At 38.5% G+C, this 22,513-nt stretch overlaps 1 protein-coding gene across 2 annotated transcripts in view; it reads right to left on the bottom strand.

The window, feature by feature from the left end:
• The window catches only part of TUT7 (terminal uridylyl transferase 7), a 68,336-nt gene that overhangs the window by 20,261 nt on the left and 25,562 nt on the right, over positions 1 to 22,513 (bottom strand). Inside the window, exons 11-22 of one of the 2 annotated variants that reach the window (XM_007456107.1) lie at positions 18,309 to 18,461; positions 15,245 to 15,425; positions 12,727 to 13,826; positions 12,164 to 12,314; positions 10,981 to 11,067; positions 10,270 to 10,370; positions 8,550 to 8,607; positions 3,619 to 3,722; positions 2,866 to 2,955; positions 1,907 to 2,020; positions 1,655 to 1,732; positions 853 to 1,030 (exon numbers count right to left, since the gene is read on the bottom strand). In XM_007456107.1, the coding sequence (XP_007456169.1) occupies positions 853 to 1,030; positions 1,655 to 1,732; positions 1,907 to 2,020; positions 2,866 to 2,955; positions 3,619 to 3,722; positions 8,550 to 8,607; positions 10,270 to 10,370; positions 10,981 to 11,067; positions 12,164 to 12,314; positions 12,727 to 13,826; positions 15,245 to 15,425; positions 18,309 to 18,461 (2,395 nt within the window). The remainder of the gene's footprint in view (positions 1 to 852; positions 1,031 to 1,654; positions 1,733 to 1,906; positions 2,021 to 2,865; positions 2,956 to 3,618; positions 3,723 to 8,549; positions 8,608 to 10,269; positions 10,371 to 10,980; positions 11,068 to 12,163; positions 12,315 to 12,726; positions 13,827 to 15,244; positions 15,426 to 18,308; positions 18,462 to 22,513) is intronic. The other variant, XM_007456108.1, reaches the window with a different exon arrangement.

The following is a 22,513-nucleotide window of genomic DNA, read 5'->3' as shown; positions in this document are numbered from 1 at the left end:
GAAAGGGAAATGGGGAGGGGCGAGATAGGGGTATGGGATTAAGAGACACAAACTACTATATATCAAATAGATAAGCAACAAGAATATACTGTACAGCACAGGGAATATAGCCAATATTTTATAATAACTTTAAATGGAGAATAATCTATAAAAATATCGAATCACTATTTTATACACAGGAAGCTAATATAATATTGTAAAACAAGCACACAACAATAAAAAAAAACCAGTACCGAGCAACCACTGAAAATAATTTGCTGAATATATAAATATATATATAGTTAATAAAAAATCTACAAAGATAGAAACAAAAATCTCCCAAAGTGGAAATAAACAATCAAATATCAATACAAACACAATGGCCCACGGATCTTAGCATTCAAGGAAGGCTTCAGCACAGGCGAAAGAAATGGCAAATTTTATATCTAACTACTTATAGGTAAACTTCTCCATCAATAAACAGCAAATTAGGACCTTGAAAACTGACTTTTGGTGGTACTCTTCAAACCCTCACTTAGGAAGGTTTTAAAAGTCCCACTATTTTGAAGCTGGCTTACCTCTATAGCAACCTTATTCTCCAGTACCTGTTAAACACAGGTAAAGGGCTTGTCATGGTGAACAAAGACTTTTGGATTTGTGAGAGACCCCATGGGAGGGCATCAACCATTTAAAAATAAATCTTTAAGTTGGAAACAGACAAGTCTGCCTGATGTGGACAGTAACGGGATGGCTGCAAGACGCACCCCCATCAGTGGCTCATGGCTGCTCTGGAAGAGCTCTGCAAGGATGAAGAACACCCTCACAGTTCAATCTCTATATTCTATTCAGTTTTAAGTTTGATTTTATTTGTACCTTCAATAACAATGTATTTTGATGTCCACTGTTTCTTAAAAGTTGTAAGCAGACTTTTTCTCCTGATGCTAATAACATGTTCTTTAAAATCAAATTCCTCTGTGTAGAAACGAAGAAGTCCCAACCATAGCTGCCCAACAGATTCTGTATTTTTTCCATATTCTGGCCAATAGGTGGGCTAGAAATAGAAGGAACAAGAGATATCATGCTCTATAGTAAAGTGTTAATATCAATAGTCATTTGTATCTTAGGGAGTAAATCTGGATTTATTTTAATTAACTAGAGTTTAAATGCATAAAAATATAATTATATAACTTTTCTTTTATATTTTAAACTATCATTTACATGAGTTTATTAATCTCTACCCCATGACTTGGAGACAGAAAGAGCTCAGGGTTTTAGATACCAAACCTCAGAATGCATGTTTGTGGAAGAATCTGGAAATAAATTTTAAGAGCCTTGGTGACACCTGGTTATTATATCTCTGTAACTGAGAGTCTTTCCAAACTCTCTGTAGGAAACCACAGAGCAAATATTTGTTCATTTGGAATAAAGTTACTTGACCATTTGGAATTATTGGGCATTAAAGAAATCCTGGATATAGTCCCTAGAAACTCACCTGGCTTAAAAAAAATGTTTTCAACTTCAAAGGAATCATCTGTATGTGCTATTTTTTTTTTTACTATCATAATATAAATAAATATTACAAGTGATAATATAGTTGTTGACCATCTACACTACAGCATAGGATAGGTAACTTTCAGTCAAGGATGTAAAAAATCTTTACTATTAAAATACGTACCAGTTCATCTATTTGATCAAAAAAATAAATATTCCAGCCATCAACAAATATTTCAGGTTTCTTTTCACCTTTGTATATCTGAAATTAATTTTTAAACTATTAGTATGGATTACAAACTTAATGCATTGATACAAAAACTTGTAGGAAAATAGTAAAAATTTTAACTACAGAACCACAGAATTTTAGAGAAGGAAGAGGGCTCAAAGATCACCCAGCTCTACAGATGAGAAATACAATTTCTTTTACTAATACCTCTTGAAGGACAGGAATGACTGGTGGGTTCCTCTGCTGGAGAAAATATAGCACCATAAGCGTGTATGCATATGACGATAAGCTGCCTCTAGAAGCATCGCCAATATCGCACATCTGGGGGGAAGGAAAAGGAGGAACAAAGGAAAGACCACCAATGTCTTCTGCTACACTTGCATCTAGTCTATTGTCACTAAGAGTAAGATGCTTCTAGAGGGCACTAATATAAAAATTACATTTTCAAATGCTAAAATATGCCAACAAAACCAAATTAAGACTAACCAAAATAAATAAATAAATAAATAAATAAAAATCAAAGCAAAACAAACCCCAACAAAGTTGTGGAACTATCAGCCAGAAGCAATATTAGGTTACCATGTAAAATTTAAGCAACAAAATTTTAGCTTGCTGAGTACGGCTTCTCAAATAGTTAAAAGAAGCATTTGACATGGCTATGGTTGTTTAAAAATACACACTTTTCTTTTTCTTTTTTTAATTGAAGTATAGTTGATTTACAATATTATATTAGTTCCAGGTGTACAACATAGTGATACAATATTTTTATAGACTATAGTCCGTTTAAAGTTATAACAAAGTAGGGAATTCCTTGGAGGTGCAGTGGTTAGGACTCTGCACTCTCATTGACGAGGGCCCGGGTTCAATCCCTGGTCAGGGAACTAAAATCCCACAAGACGTGCAGTGAGGCCAAAATAAGTTTTTGAAAAATAATGGCTATATTCTCTGTGCTGTACAATATATCCTTGTTGCTTATTTACTTTATACATAGTACTTTGTGCCTCTTAATCCCATAATACCCCTATCGCTCCACTTCCTCTTCCCACTGCTAACCACTAGTTTGTTTTCTATATCACTGAGTCTGTTTCTGTTACGGACTTATGTTTTCAACAAGGTTGAAGATGTAATGAAATTTCCTGATAAATCACAAGAGGAAGTATACTCACCTTTGTAAATACTTTCATGGTATAGCACAAATATTTCACTCTGGGATCAATGGCTGAATAAGCAGATAAGAGCCTTGTGTTATGAAGGGCCTGTTAAAAGGGAAATTACACTATAAGTCTACCAGTTAGAAGAAAAAGTTTTAAGATGGAATATTCTGAAAAGGTTTACACTGTAATTCATTTTAGGATGAAGACATTTAGGCTGAAACTAATATTTTTCCCCTGAAAACAAACTTCATTAACTTACTAGATAAGAATTATAAGTGACATCTGATCTCAGGCCTCCGTGGTCTAAACATTCCTAGAAAATATAGGCTATTAAAATAATCAGTTCCATTTAAGTCAATGTAAGATCTGCACCCCCCACTCCCCGCCCATTATTCAAATTAAATGTCCTTAGGGGCCAGAGAGGTCCTATAAAGCCCTGAAATAAACCAGGTGTGAGACCAAAGACACACACACACACAAACACACACACACACATACACACTCCAAAATTAAAACAAAGTTCAAGCCAAACAAAAAGCACTTGCCACTCTGACCTCATTTTAAATGAATACTAATATTAACTCAATTCTATGTTATATCCCCAGCCTCAGAACACTGCCCGGCACTTAGCAAGCACTCATAAATAACTACTGAAAGAATGAATTGGATGAAATGAATGGCTTAATTTTACTGAAAGATTGTGTAAATTAAGAGATACTTGCTCCCCTTCAACTCCATAAAGAAAAAGTCTAAAGAAAATCTTACCAATGTGTTATACAAACTGATATCCACTTCCAGACCACTTCTCAAATGGAAGAACTTTACAATTGGCACCTTTGCTGTTGTAATAGGTAAGATGTTTCTCAGCCCTAGGTTGGGAAATAAGATAGTGTCATTAAATACAGCAGCAGGGGATATAAGTTGCTCTTATGTTAATGTGAGTCACTAAGACTAGTCAAAGAATTCTGTTATTAACAAACATCTGGGAAGACTCTTCTGGCAAAGTTTACATTTGTTAAACACATCAATATCTGAAGTACAAGAATGAACACGGCAGCCACTGCTCTTCAGGAACTCAATGGATCATGTGCATGTGTATAGGGTGGTCAGTCTGATAAACACCACAAAAGAGGAAACTACTACAGAGTCTGGACTATGTGGGCCCTACCTATTCTCTCCATATGACTACACATATAATATGGAGAAAAGCCCATAGGGGTAATCATCAGAATCCTCAAAACAAAAATTACTCATCCTGGAGCTAGAAGCTATGTCAGTAAAAGAAAGGAATCAACTTCAACAGAGAAGTAAATTGCTTGAGCTAGGCTTTGAAAAAGAAGAGGCAAAAAAAGAGAAGGCTGAGGGGATTTACCAGGCAAGGAAAACTGCACAGGGGAAGGGTAGATGCCTGAAGCAGAACGGCATGTTCAGGCAACTTCCGTGGAATTGTTCAGGCTACAGAGTGGACTTGAGGGAAAGAAATAATGAGTAATAGGAGATGTGGTAAAAACTGGAAGGAGTCCAAATAGGGAACATATACATCCTTAGAGGCAAAGAAATGCCAATGAACTGGTGTAAGTTGGGGAGAATCACTGACCACATCTATTTAGACAAGGTCCCTGGCAATGGATAGACTGGAGGCACCTGGAAGAGAGACTAAGTGACCATTATAAAAACTGATCCAGGGCTTCCCTGGTGGCGCAGTGGTTGAGAGTCCGCCTGCCGATGCAGGGGACACGGGTTTGTGCCCCGGTCAGGGAAGATCCCACATGCCACGGAGCGGCTGGGCCCGTGAGCCATGGCCCCTGAGCCTGCACGTTCGGAGCCTGTGCTCCGCAACGGGAGAGGCCACAACAGTGAGAGGCCCACGTACTGCAAAAACAAACAACAACAACAACAAAATAAACTGACCTGGCAGAGAAGCAGTACGACATGTGTGAGAGCATCCATAACTGGATGGGCTGGGGAAGGAGAAGTAGGGGTGATAAGGAAGAAGGAGGGCTGTAACAGTAACACCATTTCCTGAGCGCCTAGATTCCTTTACAAACATGACCTCCTAAGACCATTCACCCTTACCCAAAAGATGAAGAAACAGAAACCCCGAGAAATGAACATGCTTAGGAATGCGCAGTTGGTGAACTGTGGAGCTGGGATTCAAATCTAGGTATGACTGAATCTACTGAACCTAGTCTAGGACAGGCTAATTATCACTTCATTCATTTTGGTGATTCCAAGGAAGCCAATGTCAATAAGCAAGAAAGAGGATTCAGAAGGATGAGCTGGTAGTGGTGGCTGTAGCAGAAGGGAGGCAGTAAAGAGAAAGATGAGCTCATCCTGAGATGTTGGGGTTTGAGCTCCTTCTGAGAGAGTTAAGTGGTGATGGCTGGAGGGCAGAAACCTAGCGGTCTGGAATTTAGATAAGAAGTACACAGATGAAAGAAATTTCAGCAAAAAAGGTCTGTGTGGGAGACAGAAGTCTAACACGCTGACAGGGAGGAGAGGCAAGGAAGCTCGTACTTACTGAACACTTAGCGTTATGTCAGGCCCTGTAGTTTAATGTATTGCCTTTCTTAATCTTAAATGCTATTTCTGTTGTTCCTGCTTTATAGATGAGAAGCTGAGTGCTCCTAATGAAGTTGAGTGACTTTTGGGGATCACACAGCCAGAAAGCAGGGACCCAAGATTTAAAACTAGAGAGTCTGATTCTAGAAGCCCCATTAACTACTTTGCTATACTGGCTCTAAATTAGATATCCTTTTTCTCAATCTCCTTCCCATTCTAGAATTTGACCCTGTTAACCAGTATGACACTTCTAAGCCTGTTCTCTAGGATTTATTCATAGCACATCATCCTGTTTTACCATTCCAATAGCTCTTTTTTCAGTGTCCTTCCCTAATTTCTACACTCAAGAATTAAAGCTTGGTCCTCAACTTCTCTCAAATGATCCCATGGAATTCTGTTTTATTCTTGGCTTCTGTCTCTCTTTCTTTCTTTTTTTTTTTTGCGGTACGCAGGCCTCTCACTGTTGTGGCCTCTCCCGTTGTGGAGCACAGGCTCCGGACACGCAGGCTCAGCGGCCATGGCTCACGGGCCCAGCCGCTCCGCGGCACGTGGGATCTTCCCAGACCGGGGCAGGAACCCGTGTCCCCTGCATCAGCAGGCGGACTCTCAACCACTGCGCCACCAGGGAAGCCCCTGTCTCTCTTTCTTCCTTCAAGCATTTCAATACAAAACTGTTTCATTTTGTTCTTCAATCCTAACTGACAACTCCATATTTCTAACTGCTTGCTGTACTGTTAACTCTCAGAGATTATAGCTTCACGGCACGCTGGTGTTCTCTGCAAACATTCTCATTTCTCAAATACCCAGACATCAGCCTGAACCCTTATTTCCTACTTGTAGGTTCCAATTCTAGGAAATTTCCCTTTGGAATCTCTCATATTCTTTTCCTTTTAGGATCACTGGCATCTGGTTAAGGTCCTTCTGCCCTGTCACTTAGATTATATCTTCCCTAAGAGTATATCAGCTCCCTAAAAAAGTTTAAGTTTTGCTTTTATGGGGTTTCTCCCCTCTGAAGAAAGATCAGTGGCTTCCAAATATCTACAGACTTTACCTTATCTCCTAATAGTTCCCACCTGAAATTCCTCTCAAAATGTACCAATCTTCTCACTGTCCTAAAAAATATATTACAGTGATTCTCGCACTCACATCCATGCATCTTAGAAATGACTTCTCTTCCTATCCTCTTCAAATCATGTTCATCATCATCTGAGATCAGAAAAAGCCCATCTCTTCCATGAACCTCCCCTACCCAACTCTTTTCCCAGAATCTCTCTCTCTTCAGAAGTTATTTAATACTTGCTGTAGTTTCTACAACTCATTTTAATAAATGAATACTACCACACATTGTTATATAGCCTGTAAGATTATCTTACCTTTGAGATCTGAAAGCTGTCAAAGACCTGTATAGACTTATTTTTCTACCATCTCTAAGTGCCCAACACAGTGCTGAGCACATAACAGGTACCCAATAAAATACATGGGGAGACTGCTTTCTTAATCATAGTCCTGTAGCTATTATTCCATTTTTGTTCCATGCAATCTGCATTACATTGTAATCTGTATGTAAAAGTCATTTCTAGTCTAAAAATGACCTATTTTTAACATTGTTCGTTCTTAGGAAATACACACAGGTATTTAGGGGAAAGGGACATGATATTTGCAGCTTAATCTCATATGGTACAGAAAAAAATTGTGAGCAAGCAAGAGACAGAATGATCAATCAAATGTGGTAAAATGTTAACAGCTGGTGGATCTGAATGAAGGATAGAGTTCTTTATACAATTTTTGCTGCTTTCCTTTAACTTTGAAATTATTTCAAAATCAAAAGTCAAAACTTAGCTCAGTACTAAATAACTAATAGTCACAGAAGCTTAGCAATTTAGTTTCTTTGCATAATCTTCAAAAATAAAAATAAAAAAGCATATGATCTTTAGAGGTAAAATTCCCAAAATGCTTATTTCAATGACCAAGACAATTATATCAAAACATATTAAAAAAATACTGATGCGCTAGGTTTTCATTAGAAGTAAATCAAAATTAAGTTTTTTTCCCCCGTTATTTAAATAACACAGTATCCTCTTTAAACTCCTGGAAATAAAAAATGCAACAGGGACTTCCCTGGTGGCGCAGTGGTTAAGTATCCGTCTGCCAATGCAGGGTACACGGGTTCAAGCCCTGGTCTGGGAAGATCCCAAATGCCGCGGAGCAACTAAGCCCATGCGCCACAACTACTGAGCCCGTGCATCACAAATACTGAAGCCCACACAACTACAGCCCGTGCTCTGCAACAAGAGAAGCCACCACAATGAGAAGCACGTGCACTGCAACAAAGAGTAGTCCCCGCGTGCAGCTACGAAGACCCAACGCAGCCAAAAATAAATAAATAAAATATAAATAAATTTATTAAAAAAAAAGAATGCAACAAAAAGGGGCATTCCAGGTGCATATTTATGTGTATGTATGTATGTATATGTGCATGCCCACACTGTGAATTTAGGTCTACTCTTGACTAAGATATAAGAAAGCTTTTCATGGATGGTGCATGGATTTTAAGTTCCACAAAGGCAACGACAATATCTTGCTCACTTTCGTTTTCAACTCAGCACAGAAGTTTGATGAACCACAGTTTAAAAGAAGACTCTCACTGTTAACAGCATCCATAGCTGCCTCTGACAAAGAGAGGCAGGAGAATATGTTAACAGCATTTCAGCTCTGTGCACAATTTATAGAATCTGTACATTTTACAGCTGTAAATACTTGTTCAGGGTCACACACAGCTAAACAGCTGTAAGTACAATCCATCATCCTAGTCCATGGTGCTTCCCACTACACTTCACACCACTGCGAGCAGCCACTACACTTTGATTTACACAATGCTGATAAGGCAAAGCGATTCCCAAAATTTCTTGCGTGGTACATACTTTGTCTTGAAATAAAACTGACTGAGGCAAAAACATGCACACACATATTATAACCAATTCCTCAGTTTTTCATAAAAGATTTTTTTAAAGACACCAATACCATAAATGTTATATGAGACACTACACTGTTTCGTTGGCATTCATAAATTCTAAGTATGCAAAACACTAATAAAAAAGACAAAAATATTTTTTAGAAAAAGCTTACAGAGGTACCTGAATGTTTTTTGAGGACTCTTGCCAGTTCTTCAATAGTTCTTACACAGTCCAACCCCTGCAAGAAAAATGGCACAAACAAAAAAAAAAGGCACAAACTACTGAATCAGAAATGGAAGACAGGTTTCTAACCTGGTTATAGTTTCCATTTCCTCCAGAAATAACAAAATTAACTTCAAATTATTCTACATACATTTTTCCCTTTTAGGTGAGCGTTAATCCTCATTCATAGGAATATCCTAAGGATGTGGAAACCCTCATTGGGTTGCTCTTGGAGGCACAAGAAAGGCTGAAATCAGTGTCTCCAGAAAAGTCTCTGAACCAGCGAGGATCTCCATTTTTCCCCACTATGTAATTATGTCACTCAGAAGTACTCTCTATGTGACAGAATTAATAAGAGGGAGCTTCTGTGGCCCATCTTTTTCATTCTGGGTAGACCTTCATTATACTTTAATTAAGAGCTGATGAAATGCTGTGGAGAGTAATTAAGCTCAGATTATTTCTCCACAGAACTAGTAAAAAATATAATGCACAAAAAGAAAGTCATACAGGAAATATGAATAATATTTCAAATATTTAAAAACATTTGGGCTGAAACATTAAGTCCTTCTGATGGCTATATACTTCCCAGAATATACTGGGAATTTAATTTAAAAATGCCCTCAAGACTAGTTTATTAATCATGTAAAAATTCAATCTTGATGATGTATTGGGTTGGCCAAAAAGTTCATTTGGGTTTTTCCATAACATTACAGGAAACCCGAACGAACTTTTTGGCCACCCAATATAATCAGGTCATTCCATATATTGGACCCAATCTTCCTTATCCACCTATTCACCATAGTCATGCTAGATAACTTTTGACTATTTTCCCAAGTCAGATACATCCTCAAAGGATAAAAACTTGAAACTCAATAAAGGCATAAAAAGATCCTGAGCAACAGCAGCAATCACTCCTTTGGATATACAGCATTTGGACTGTTATAAATAAAAAATTCAGTACTTCTCAGACTTTACACCTTTTCAAAAGTATTTTACATTTTATAAATGCCTTCATATCCATGAGGGCTGGCAAACCTTTTCTGCTTTGTGGACCATATGGCCTGTTGCAAGGACTCAACCATGAAGTTACAGAGTGAAAGCAGATGTAGACAATACATAAATGAAGGGGTGTGGCTGTATGCCAATAAAAACTGATATTTACAACACAGGCAGCGAGCCATAGTTCGCTGACTCCTGACATACATGATCCAAGCTGATGAGCACAACCATCTCCTGAGGCAAGAAGATCTCACTTCCATACTAGAGATTATCAACCAAAGACTACATGTTTAAGGACTGATGAACCAAGTCTGTCTTGAATTCAGTTTAGCACTCTCCTATCACTGCACCACATTGCCTGCCTACTAAAAAACTTCTCAGAAAACCTTACGTTGGTATATTTATGTACCTGAGTCAGCCTAGCGAGAGGCTGGTTTAGCTTTCTAGAATTCCCAGATGTTGCTTTCAAATCTAGTTTGCACTACAAGTTGCAAGCAGAAGCCTTTCTACTCCTCACATTCACTTCTCAACTTCTAAGTTATCTGACCAGACAGATTGTGCCAAATGGCATACTCCGTATGATACACCCGATAAATCTGGAAAATACCATGCTGTATTGTCAGTCAAGATTGTCAAATCACACTCCGCAGCAAATGGAAGTTTTACGTGGTCACTGTACCTCAGCAGTTTCAAGTCCATTAATTGTCATACAGACGTCAAGGTCACTCTGTTTGAACCCAAATCCATTTTTGGAGGAGCCAAACAAGCTCAGTTTAGTTCCTGTTAGGGATATATGAAAAGTCATACCTAATTACCTAAGTACATTTAATTTTGTGATTGAAATAACTCTCTCATGAATCAAAAATACCCAGTTGTTAACTGTCCTATAACAATCTCATTATAATTATGTTCTTTTATTAACTAGTCATTTATTATAAATTATTTTCTCTCAAAATTTACTATAAATAAATAAATACAAATTATAGAAGACATGCAAGATTATCAAATGCCACTTTCTTCTTAAATGCAAGGACATTTCAAGGAAAATGTGGATCATCTCAGCACATTTAATAATGTAAGCTTACTACTTTCTAAATAAATTCACTTTTCACAGGTCTGAACTTTGACTCTAAACCTAATACTAAATGAAGTTCACTTGTGGTATCTGCTAAGCAAAATACTACACTGCGTCTGTCTTTTCTATTGGCAAACTAAGATTGGGAAGACCAAAAGCCACCCTAGGTATATCACAGAACAACTGAAGCCCTGTCCCCACCATCACTGCAAGACTGCTTTCTCAGTCTCAAAATTAATGTTGTTGTAACACATGTACTCATTCTGAAGGAAAGTCACACTATCGTTCTTTTCTTAAAGGTAAAAAATTATTTACCTGGAAACTCTTGTCTTATGAAACTTTCTAGGTTTTGCCGAATATGTTCACGTGCCTGATCTTCTAAAATAGTTGGAGAAAAATCCTCTGTTTAAAATAAACAGATACATTCAGAAACAAAGATTGTTCACATTCTCTGAAAAACTACATTTTTTAATAAAACCTAACTGGCTTAAAAAAAAAATAAACAAAACTCTAAATTTTGTGTGTCTTCTCAGTAGACAGCATTAAGCAATGTAAAATAAAGATGCCTTTTGAAAGAGTCTATCACCAAGAACTGCTCCTGAGATGTAAAGCAGTCTGAACAAGGGTTCTGCTCCTGGGTTTCACAGAGACCCAGAGCCCTATGAAGGCAGCCTTCAGGTAACTACTCCCCCTCCCCGCGCCAGCCCGGGGCCAGGGTGAACACAATAGTTTGTGAGCGTGTGCATATGTATGTATTTTTTCTACAGAGAACCAATAGTTTTCTTTCATCACTTATACTCTCTGAAGAAGTTTAAAAAAGAAATTCTGGATTAAGAATAAGTGTCTTCTGGCACAGACAGACATCTCAAGGTACAGCAATGTGATGGATCACATTCTTTCACTCTAAGCAGCTGCCATGCCTCTCCATCGAATGTTTTTCCTTGTAGAACTGTATACCTCAGTATACCAACACTTCCCCAAACTGGTGTTCCTTAAAGGGCTGTTATAAAGGTTATTAATTAGCATTAATTAAAAAGTACTCTACGCTCAAATCTTGGAAAAGAGTTACATAAGACTAAAGAGTTAAATAAGTTCTTTACCATAGCATTTCTCAGAAGGCTTTATTATGCTAATGTGCCCTGAAAACCTCTACGGGAGGGGGCAGGATATAGAGTTATTCCCTACTTGACCTATGGAATACTTCTTGTGATGAAATACGATTAATGGCAGGCACCTAGAAAAACATTTCAAGGAATACCAGTTAGGAAATGATAGTACTCCAGTCTTAAGACTTAAAAGATTCTCCCTCCGCGTCTTTCTTTAACAACTTTTTATTGCATGTGCCAAATGTAACAGGATACACAGAGCACTGTGGATACAACAGAGAATGGAACAGACTTAGCCCCTGTAATGAAGCTAACGGGTTAGTGATTCAGATAACTCTTGAGAAAATGCCAATTTAATATTTTGACAAATCAAAAGAAATGTTGTAACTTACTATAACACTGAATGCAAACTTGATCTAAGATATTTGAAAATTTGGGTGTTAATGGTGGCAAAGGTTCCAGCTGGATTCTTTTGAAGTCTTCGGGACAGTCCTTCTTTAGATGACCCTCTCGTTTGCATAAACTGCATACTACTGTAGGAGACTGCAGGAAGATGGCAAAGCAAATAATAAAAGATTTAAGATAAAACTTTATTTACCAAATAAAGGGGTCTTGAATCTTTTTTCCAAAGTACACATTCTACTTCTCACATTCCAAAGGAATGAAAATATAATGGTGTGGCCACTCCAAAGTATCTGAGATGGGGACACCCTTTTGGTACACTCAGGAGAAAAAGGCAGTTATTTTTACTACCAACAGCATTATTTTTCTCCTCTGGATATTCCTAAGAGATTAAGGAGGGAAGTGGACCTAGTGGTTGCACTGGAGTGAAAGAGCAACTTGTTAACCAATACCAAGAGGGGAGAGCCCTGTTTTAGTACACAAAAATCGAAAGTACATGCATTAAAACTCTTTCAAGTCTCCTAGTGCCAGGTCTAGGAGTGGCACTGATTACCTTGCCTTTGGTGAAGGTGAGTTTACTAAATTCATAGAAGAAATCAGACTGATCCGCAGTTGAATTTTCCCCACGTACATTTTCTTCTTTAAGACTGATTTTATTAAGTTCCATCAGTAGATTTCCATCCACCTGGTGTTTTCCACATTCTTTCAAGTCTTCATACTTAGCAGATCCACCTAATTCCTCATCCTCTTCAGACAGGGCATCCTCATCCACTGATCCAGTGTAGGTGTTGTCTAACTCATCTTCATTAGCAACATCATCCTCATCTTCCCTTTGGGACATGGAGAGCCTGGGTTCTTCTTCCTCCTCCTCTTCCTCCTCCTCTTCTTCATCAGAGTGAATGATTCCTGATGTCTGGCCCTGTCTTGAAGGGGTAAAATGGCTTAGAGCATCTCCAAGTTCATCTGTACCTTCAATGCTTTCTTCATCAACATCAGCCTTGTCATCTACAGTAGCAAATTCGTCACACTCTTTAGCTGTAGGACTTTTGAAGCCTTTTAAATGCAAAGTGCCATCAGTCTCGTCATTTCCTGGGCTGCCACAGATGACAGGCTCTCCACATTTGCTACTGCTTAAGGCTTGATCATCAGCAGTCAAAGGATGCTTGCCCTCCATTCCACATTTTTCTTTTTCATCTTTACTTGCTGTTTCTTGATGATGTACTTTAACATCCTCAGAGTCATCGCAAGTGACCTCTGCCTTGATATAGTCTGAGTTTTCCAGGTGGACACTGATGTGTGTGTTTCCCATTTCCTCTGTTGATGGGCTTTCAAAGCTCTCAGCAGTCTCTTTAAGAGTAAGTGACGGTACCTTGCAGGTGCTCACAGTTAAACTGGCAGCACCGGGACCTTGAGCCAAAACTGAGGTTTTGAGTTTATCATCTTTCGCTTGTACATCTGGATCACGTTTTGCTACTTCTTTAGAATGTTTGGAAGTACCAGTATCAGTACTCAGAGGCTTCGGAAGGCTGGATTTTGTAATTTTGTGTGGAAGAGCAAAATATTTATATGTTGTCCTTAAACAATGAAGTATATATTCAAACACAGGTTGATTATTTAGGGTCCTTGCCACATTTCTTTTAACAGAGTAGGGATCTGTAATGAAAAAAAAAATCTGCTACTTCATACACTTCTATTACATGTTTTAAAAATTAGCCTGCTATAGATAAAGACAACAAGTAAGCAACAGCAGAATTTATCACGTATCATATGCTTTTTAAAAAACTGGGTATGGAGAGTAAGAAGATACAGTTTAAAAACGAAAAGAAATGCTTTCTTAAACATCTGCTCTCTGAAGAGAACCCATTCTGTTCAGAACCAGTACCCCTTCCCTATTCTGTTCTGTGACTGCGGAGGTTAAAAAAAAAAAAAAGATGTCATCAGTGTGGCTCTTGTGCCCTCAGGAAGCGAGGTCTTCCCGCCAGGCTCTGCTGAGTGCTCAGCCTCCCCACTCAGCCAAGGCCCTGCGGTTTGTAGAGCTTACCTCCACTCTTCTGCCCTGGGAAGCCCCATCACTGAACTGGCTGGACTGAATTCAGGGGCGAGAGGGAGGCACCAGGAGGAGACACCACTTCTCTCAATCTTTTCTCCTCCCCTAGAACTCCAGCAGGTTAGGCAATTGGCCAGAAGAGCTGAGCCAGAGAAACTGCAGGGGAGGGTTTAAAAATGTGAGATCCCCATGACTGCACACAGAATTTATGCAAAATGCAAAAAACCCTCTTATGCAATATAAAGCTTGAAAAAAATCAAGCAAAAATAAGAGAATTCCATTTAGGAGGTTCTTTAAATTATCTGAAGGAGGAGAATTAAGATTTCTAGTGGGGTTTCCACCTCCTGACTTTGTAAAGCTGAGAAGATCTCATACATTTAATGAAATCTACAGGGCACATCAGTATGTCTTTTATACAATGGTTTCAGTTAAATGAACCTTAACTCATTTAAGAGTTTAAGTGTTTTTTTTAAGAGAAAAGGTGTTTTTATGAATAAGTTCTAAATGTTATTGCAAATATTCCAAAAATAACTATCCTTTTTCTCTATGGAGAGGAATCCAATGAAGAATGTTATTTTTCATGAGAAAAGGTATTTTCCTCAACCTTTGTAAAACTAAACAACATCAACAACAATCCATGAAAGGAGTGAATCTAAAAATCCAGAAATGAGAACAGCAAAGAGGAAAGTGGGATTTACACATCACTTGGAAAAGACTTTTTAAGCATTTCAAGCTGTTAAAGCAATTTACAAAGAAAATAAGGACACAGCCAGCCATTCTTTTAGTTGCTTAAGTGATTAAGATGTTTTATTGCAGCACTTAAAAAACCCAGGATGAACAATTTGGTCCCCTGGAATGACTCACTGTAACACATGCAAGATTCTAGCTATCTATTTCACTTTTGGGGTCAGGCCCACCTTACATGTAGGAGCTGAAAAAAGACTGAAATAAAAAGCATGCTGTTAGACTGCCACCTTAAAAAAAAGGTGGGGTGGGGAAATTAAAGATAAACATTTTGAGGTACCTTCAATGGCAATGCGCTTTTTGGGCCAATCCTTTGATTCACGAGATACCGATTCTTTGACACGGATACTTATCACTAAATCAGCCAAATTAAATTCTAAAGCATAGAATCGAAGCAATTCCACCCAGAGCTGCCCAACTGGTACTGAAGGCTGGTGTTTTAAATCAAATATTAATGATACCTATTAACAGCAAAGAGAAAATATACAGGTTATTTCAGATGTCAGTACAATCTGAAAAATAAGAGATCATTCAAGCATCAAATTAAAAAAATCTGAAAAACCTTAGCAAAGATATGAATTTGACAGCCTATCTAGATAACCACATTCTAGGTTCTATTTTGATTGTGGGAAAACAGCATTCCTTCACTGAATTCCCAGGATTAAAGTATGTTAAAATCTAGTCATTATCATAGGAATAGACAGGCAGTTTTATGTAACCAGGCAGCACTCCTTATTTTGAAGTCTTAAGGGCAGGTGGAGAGAACTGTGCCCTGATTGCTACTACTCTCAGCACTGAGCTCTCCCTGTTCCTGCCTCTGGAGGGTGCCTTTACACAGTTACACACAGAAATGGGCTGCAGCTAGAGGCACAGAGCAAAAGGAAAAACACTCCTCTCACTTGCTCTGAGAAGCTACATTAAGTTCATTGAATCTGCCAGTAGCAACTGATTTTAAAGTCAAATAAATAACTCTTGATATCAGAAATTAATACTAAGTTTTCTACTCACAGACTCATGACAAGTTGGGACATACTGTGATGGAATATAGTGGAAAGTACAAAGGACTTAGAAAAGAAAAAAATGGGTCCAAATACAATTTTGCCACTTCACAGATATTAACTGCTCCGTGACTTAGATTCTTCTTTCTTGGATTGGCAGTATAGCATAGAGGCTAAGAGAACTGGCTTTGGAGTGGGACATGCTTAGCTTTCAAATCCAGCTCTGCCATTTACTGGCTGTGTCTGATCCTGGTGAAGGTATATAAGCTGTCTAAGCCTCAGTTTCCTCATCTGAACAATGGGGATCACAGTACCCACCTCATAGGGTTGTTGGGAGGACTGAGTGAGAGAGTGTCTGTTAAGAGCTTAGCACAGTGCCTGGCACACATGTTCAAAAAATGGTCGCTACCATTATCTGCAGAGTAGGGATGATACCACCTATAACACAGGATAGTTATGAGGATTAAATCAGAAACAAGGGAAAGCATCTGGCAGACTGGTTGCTCTCTGTATTTTTTCATTTAGGTATAGTCTTTTTAAATACAAGAAATCCATATACCATTGAAACAATGCCACAACTGTAAGATGCTCTTAAGAGGTAATCTACTTCAACTCCCATATGCTACAAGAGAAGGAACTGAAGTCCAAAGAGTGACTTGTCAAAGGTCTCAATGCTCGTCAGGAGCAAAATGAGGACAATGTCTCCTGATCCCAGTCCAGTGTTCTTTCACCACACCATGCAATTTCAACACTGTTGAGGTCTCAGTTTCAGAAGTGGCAGCATGATTTATCTCTCCAATTAGCACTCAAATGAAAAGATAAAGTATTTAATTGGACTTTCAGCAATAGCTTTTCCTTCTAGGGTATACAAATTTGTTTCCAATCGCACTTTATTATATCAAGCTTCAAACCAAGTGGTATGGTATTTTATTAATGCCACATACTTATTCACTAAATCTTAACCACAAAGGTTCTGTGAAATAAGATAAAGTTGTTAGGTGGACTTACAAAGCAAAACTGATTAAAAATGGAAGTTGTCTAGGTCCCACACACCATAGTTGAGGACACAAAGAAAACCCCAGAAATGGAAAGCTTCATTAGATCTCACCTCTTTATCCATATATTCAGCATTACTAAGGATTTTTAAGCATCTCACTGAAATGACTTGATAATATCATAACATGGAACTTAAGAGACCTCTGACATATCTAGACTAGTGGTACTTACACTTTTTGTTGTTGTTGTTACTGTTTCTGCTTTTTTAATGTAGAGAACACTTTCTTTCTCAAATAAAATTAAGACTAGCAGCTAGCATTTACTAAGTGCTTACCACATGCTCGGCACTGAATGAAGCATTTTATAAATCAGCGACTATGAGAGGGTACCAATATCATCCCCATTCACAGGTGAGGAAACTGGGGCACAGAAAGATTAAGTCACCTGCCCAAAGACACACAGCTAGGAAGTGGGAGAGCTGCATTTGTGTTTGTAAATTCAAATATTCTGGCTCCACAGCCTGTGCTTTTAGCCACTCCTGGAACCCCAAACAGAAAACTGATACCAGCAGCGTGTTCCGGCGGCAGCAGGGGTAGAGTGCCACCCCCACCCTCTTCCCCTCAATTCTCAAGGATTCCAGAAAACACACCTGGAGAACATATGATTCACCATTATCTCCTCATTTTAGGCATGACTAAATAAGGACTAAAAGAGTGACATGACCTGTTTGTGAAGAGCTAGGATAAGAATCCGGGTCTCAGAAGTATTTTGTGGGTATTACTGTCATTTTACCCCAAAGGGTTATGGGGAAGCTCATAGAGTCAAGGACTCTGACCAATTTGGTCAGAATCCTATTGTTATTACTAGTATAATTACATTGTTCAGATTTTTGTTTGAAATTCTAATGGCAATTCTTTCCTTTTGCATAAACTCTCCTGCCCACCCCTAATAGTATGGATACAGACAAGTACACTAGACCACAGACTTATTCACTGTTATTTTAGTAATTTGAGGTTAGTTAACTTTTCATATATTTAAACCTCATAATACTATCTAAGACCTAAGCTCTTAGAGGACAGATGGGAATTTATCTTTGAATTCTCAGCCTCTTTCATAGCACCTTGCACACAGAAGAAACCACATAAGTAACTGTGGATTCAATGATTTGAATTTTACCTTTTCTCATTACTTGTCTATTCAAAGGACTGAATAGACTAGGAAACTAAACAGCCACGAAATAGTTAAGATAGTTGAGGAAAGAAGAGAGGAAGAACTGAGTTAACTCATAAACTCCACAATTAACAACAAATTAAAAATAGACAGTAAAACTAGAAACAAGGGAGAACAGACCTGTCCCCTTTTAACGGGCATTTCTTTTGGTGCCTCTTCTTTTGCTGAGTCTGCGTCCCCTGCAGCATTATCAGTGTACTCCCAGGCCACAGAGTCTTTCTGAATTTCTTTAAGGTTGAAATTCCCTAGTTTGTTTAATGAGAATCCTTCAATCTGGGAAAAATTAGACACATACTATTATAAGGCAGAAACGATGTTATATAAATCAGAGCATATTAACCCTGGAAGAAATGAAAAGTAACATACTTTAGTTCACTGAAAATATAAAAGGTATTTTTTATAAAAGCAGTTATCTTTGAGACATCTGTAAATTTAAAGGAAAAGTCAAGGTTTTGATTTTCAAAAGAATTGGTGATTTTGGGAAATAATTCTTTAGTAAATAGTCTAAGAGAAGGCAACATGGCCTAGGCCTAAGGTCATGGTTCTGGAATAAAACCACCTGGGCCCAAATCTCACTCCCTCATGTACTAGCTGTGAGACCTTCAGTAAGGTCCTCATTTTCTTTAGGTTTCAGGCTCCTGTAAAAAGGGATAACACTAGAATCTCCTTCATGGGATAGTTATGGAATAAAATAATGGACACAAAGCATTCAGATACAGGGTATGGCATATAGTAAGTGTTTAATAAATGTAAAGTGTTTCTTTTGACACTGTTAAGATACTAAAGAAAAGTCTAGGCTCAAAAGGTCTAAGAAATGTGGAACAAATGTGAACAGATTTCTTTACTGTAGGTACAAAGGGATGTATCACAGCCTTTTAGACAGGTTAATGTACATAATGAATTGTGGGGTGGGGTGTGTCTGTGGTAGCCCCAGTTCCCCAATGTATTTCCACATCAAATGGACTACTTCTTTGGTTTAGCAGACAGAGCAATCCTAAAACAGAAGATATCATGTCACTGCCCTGCTCATGACAGCTTCCTTCTTACTCAGGATGAAATTCAGTCTTTTATAGGGCCTAGGTAATCTGGTCCTTTGCTACTTCTCTGACCCATTTTCTCGATCTGTCCTCCTGGCTTGGAGCTGACACCTGCTATTCCCTCTGCTTGGAAGGCTCTTCTCCCTAAATCAGCTAACCCATGCAGTGAGGAACACATTCAGGCTCTGCTCAAATATCTTTGACTCTAAATAACTCCTCCTCTTTCACTCTCTGTCCTTCCTGCCCTGGTTTATTTTTCCTCAGAGAATGACCACCACTTGATATGTACTTATTTACCGTTCTCACCTTATGTGAGGTGTTTCTCTGGCTGGTTTTGAGTTTTGCTCTTTAGTGTTGGTTTTCAGCAGTCTGACTATGATGTGCTAAGCATGCTTCTCTTTGGATTTATCTTACTTGAGGTTTACTTGGCTTATTGAGACTGTAAGTTGGTCTTTTTATCAAATTTGTGAAACTTTATTTTTTTCTATCCCCTTCTCTTGCTCCTCTCCTTCTGGGGCTCAAACTACCCATAGGTTAGATTTTTCTGAAATTGTTCCACAAGTCCCTGAGGTTTATTTATTTATTTTTAAACTTTTTTTCTTTTTCTTCTTTAGATTAGTTTCTACTTACCTATTTTCATATCTACTGACTCTTTCCTATGTCACCTCCACTCTGCTATGATGCCCATCCAGTAAATTTTTTTAATTTAAAATAATGTATCTTTCACTTCTAAAATTTCCATTTGGTTCTCTTTACATTTCCTAATTCTCTGGCTGATATTCTCTATCTCTTCAAATTATTGCAAGTGTATTTCCTTTGTCTCATGGAGCAGTTATAACTGCTTTTAAAGTCTTTGGTATCTTATCTTGGGCTTGGCATCTGTTGATTTCTTTTCTCTTGAGAGTGTGTCCCATTTTCTTGCCTCTTTGTATTGCTGAGTAGTTTTGGATTGCATTCTGGATACTGTGATACTATAATGTATTGTGAAAATTCTGGATTCTTTATGTTACTCCAATACATGTAGCTACTTTTGTTTTATAGGTAATTTACTTGCTTAGACAAAATGCAGATTGTCACATCTCTGGTAGACAGCAGCTCCAACCTCAGCTCAATTTAGTAAGCCCTGGCTCTTAACTGTTTTCAGTCTGCTTCATATGTATGGTTTACAAGTCTGTCATTTATTTTAAAAATTCTCAGTCATTATTACTTCAACTGTTTCTTCTGTTTCTCTTTCTTCTTTTCCAGGTATTCCCATTATACATACATTACAACCCTTAGTAATTGTCCTACAGTTCTTAGCTATTCTGTTCCATTTCTTTTTCATTCTTTTGTTCCTTTTTGTTTTTCAGTTTGAGAAGTTTCCATTGAATAAAGCTCACTGATTTTTTCCACAGCTTTGTCCAGTTTCCTGATGAATCCATCAAAAGCATTCTTCATTTCTGTTAGTTTTGAGTTTTAGTATTTCCGTTTGATTCTTTCCTCGAGTTTTCATCTCTCAGCTTATATTACCTATTTGTTTTTGCATGTTGACCATTTTTTCCTTTAGAGCCCTTAGCATACTCTTGTTTTTTAAACTCCTGGTCTGATAATTCCAATGTTTGCTCTGTTTCTTCAAACTATGTTTTTTTTTTTTTTTTTTTTTTGCGGTACGTGGGCCTCTCACTGTTGTGGCCTCTCCCATTGCGGAGCACAGGTTCCGGATGCGCAGGCTCAGCGGCCATGGCTCACGGGCCCAGCTGCTCCGCTGCATGTGGGATCTTCCCGGACCGGGGCACAAACCCATGTCCCCTGCATCGTCAGGCGGACTCTCAACCACTGCGCCACCAGGGAAGCCCACCTTGTTATTTTTTTGTGGAAATCTGGGCAAAATATAGGCCTGGGGTGTGAGGTTTTCTTTTACCTGGCTAAAAGTCATGCTATGTACTGTTTGTTGTAGCTGTACATGTCAAGGGGCTATAACTTATGCTGGTATCCTTGCTTTTGTCTCCTGTATTGCTTTTGGGTTTCCCAAGAGATTTCTTCTTATATGAAGTCTGTCTGTTGTAATCCCATTATTACACCCGGAGGCCTAATGATGCTGTAGTAAGGTGTGAGGGGAGGGGAAGCATTCTATAGTCCTATGTTCAGATCTCAGTCTTTTAGTGAGACTGTGGTCCTGGGCTGTGACCTTCACAAAGTGCTTCTCAGTCCTGCCCACCTGAGGTGAGACAGGAAACTACAGAGGGTTGGAGTTGGTATTTTTCCTTTACCCAGGTCAGTTAGGCCCTGATAAAACTCAGGGTGGTTAGGCTATGGTAAAACAGTTTCCCTTCAGGGCAGGTTTTTGTATCTAACAGCAGAATGCTCCAGGCAATTTCAAAATGGCTAGCTTTTCCCTCAAAGGGGATTTTTCTTACATCTTTACCCTGAGAACCTGGTGGGCATTTTTGGAGATAAAACTCATGAAATCAGCCCTCTAAGACTGACCCCCTTATTGTTTTTCACTTTCAAGCTTATCCAAACTGAGCCTCCAGAATAAGAGTCCATGTTTTCCTACCCTGGTGGCCGTTCCATGGGCAGGATTCTGGGCTTATGCTCTGACAACTTATATATTTGCCTGTCTCTCCAATTTTGGGGGCAGTGGTTTTCCTCATGACCTCAATTCTCTAATGGATCTAAAAAGAGTTGTCGATTTTAAGCATGTTCAGTTTTTTTCTTTTTGCGAGGATAGAGTATTGACTTCCAATCTCCTTATATGGCACGCTGGACTGGTTCAGAAGTCAGTCAGTGATGTACTGAGTTCCCACACAGAATTAAGGGTTCCACTTCTCTATATCTTCCCTTTCTGGTTTTTCTTCCCTTTACTGTCTGGTGGCCTTAGTTCCTCTGGCCAGAAAGAGGATTTTTCTACTAGGGTTGCCTTCAGGGGTAAAGCCACTGAAAAACAGAAACTCACTCTGTGTTGGTCACTTGCTACAGGTTTTGACTTCTCTCCAAAGTCTGTTTGCATTTGTTCAGTCTCCAGAGGCTTCACGTTGTTGTTTTATGTATTTTGTTGAGAATTTATAGCTGTTATTTCCAGAAGGATCACTTGTTTTAGGAGTTCACACCTACATACCGTAAGTGGAACTTGCCTTTCTATTGAAGGGGGAAAGGACTACATCTGTTCTCCTACCTGTAGAGTTCCAGGAACTCTACATTCCTGATCTCATTTCAAAAATTTGCAGATGAGTCTTTCACCAAGGCTCAGAGATTAAATAACTTGTTCAAGGTCACAAGGATTAAGTGGTAAATCCTGGGTGAATCTCA

Source organism: Lipotes vexillifer, unplaced genomic scaffold, assembly GCF_000442215.2.
Source record: "Lipotes vexillifer unplaced genomic scaffold, Lipotes_vexillifer_v1.1 scaffold806, whole genome shotgun sequence".
Taxonomy (NCBI): Eukaryota; Metazoa; Chordata; class Mammalia; order Artiodactyla; family Lipotidae; genus Lipotes; species Lipotes vexillifer.
Note: the sequence above shows the minus strand (reverse complement) of the source record. Positions and strands in the feature narration are given on the sequence as shown.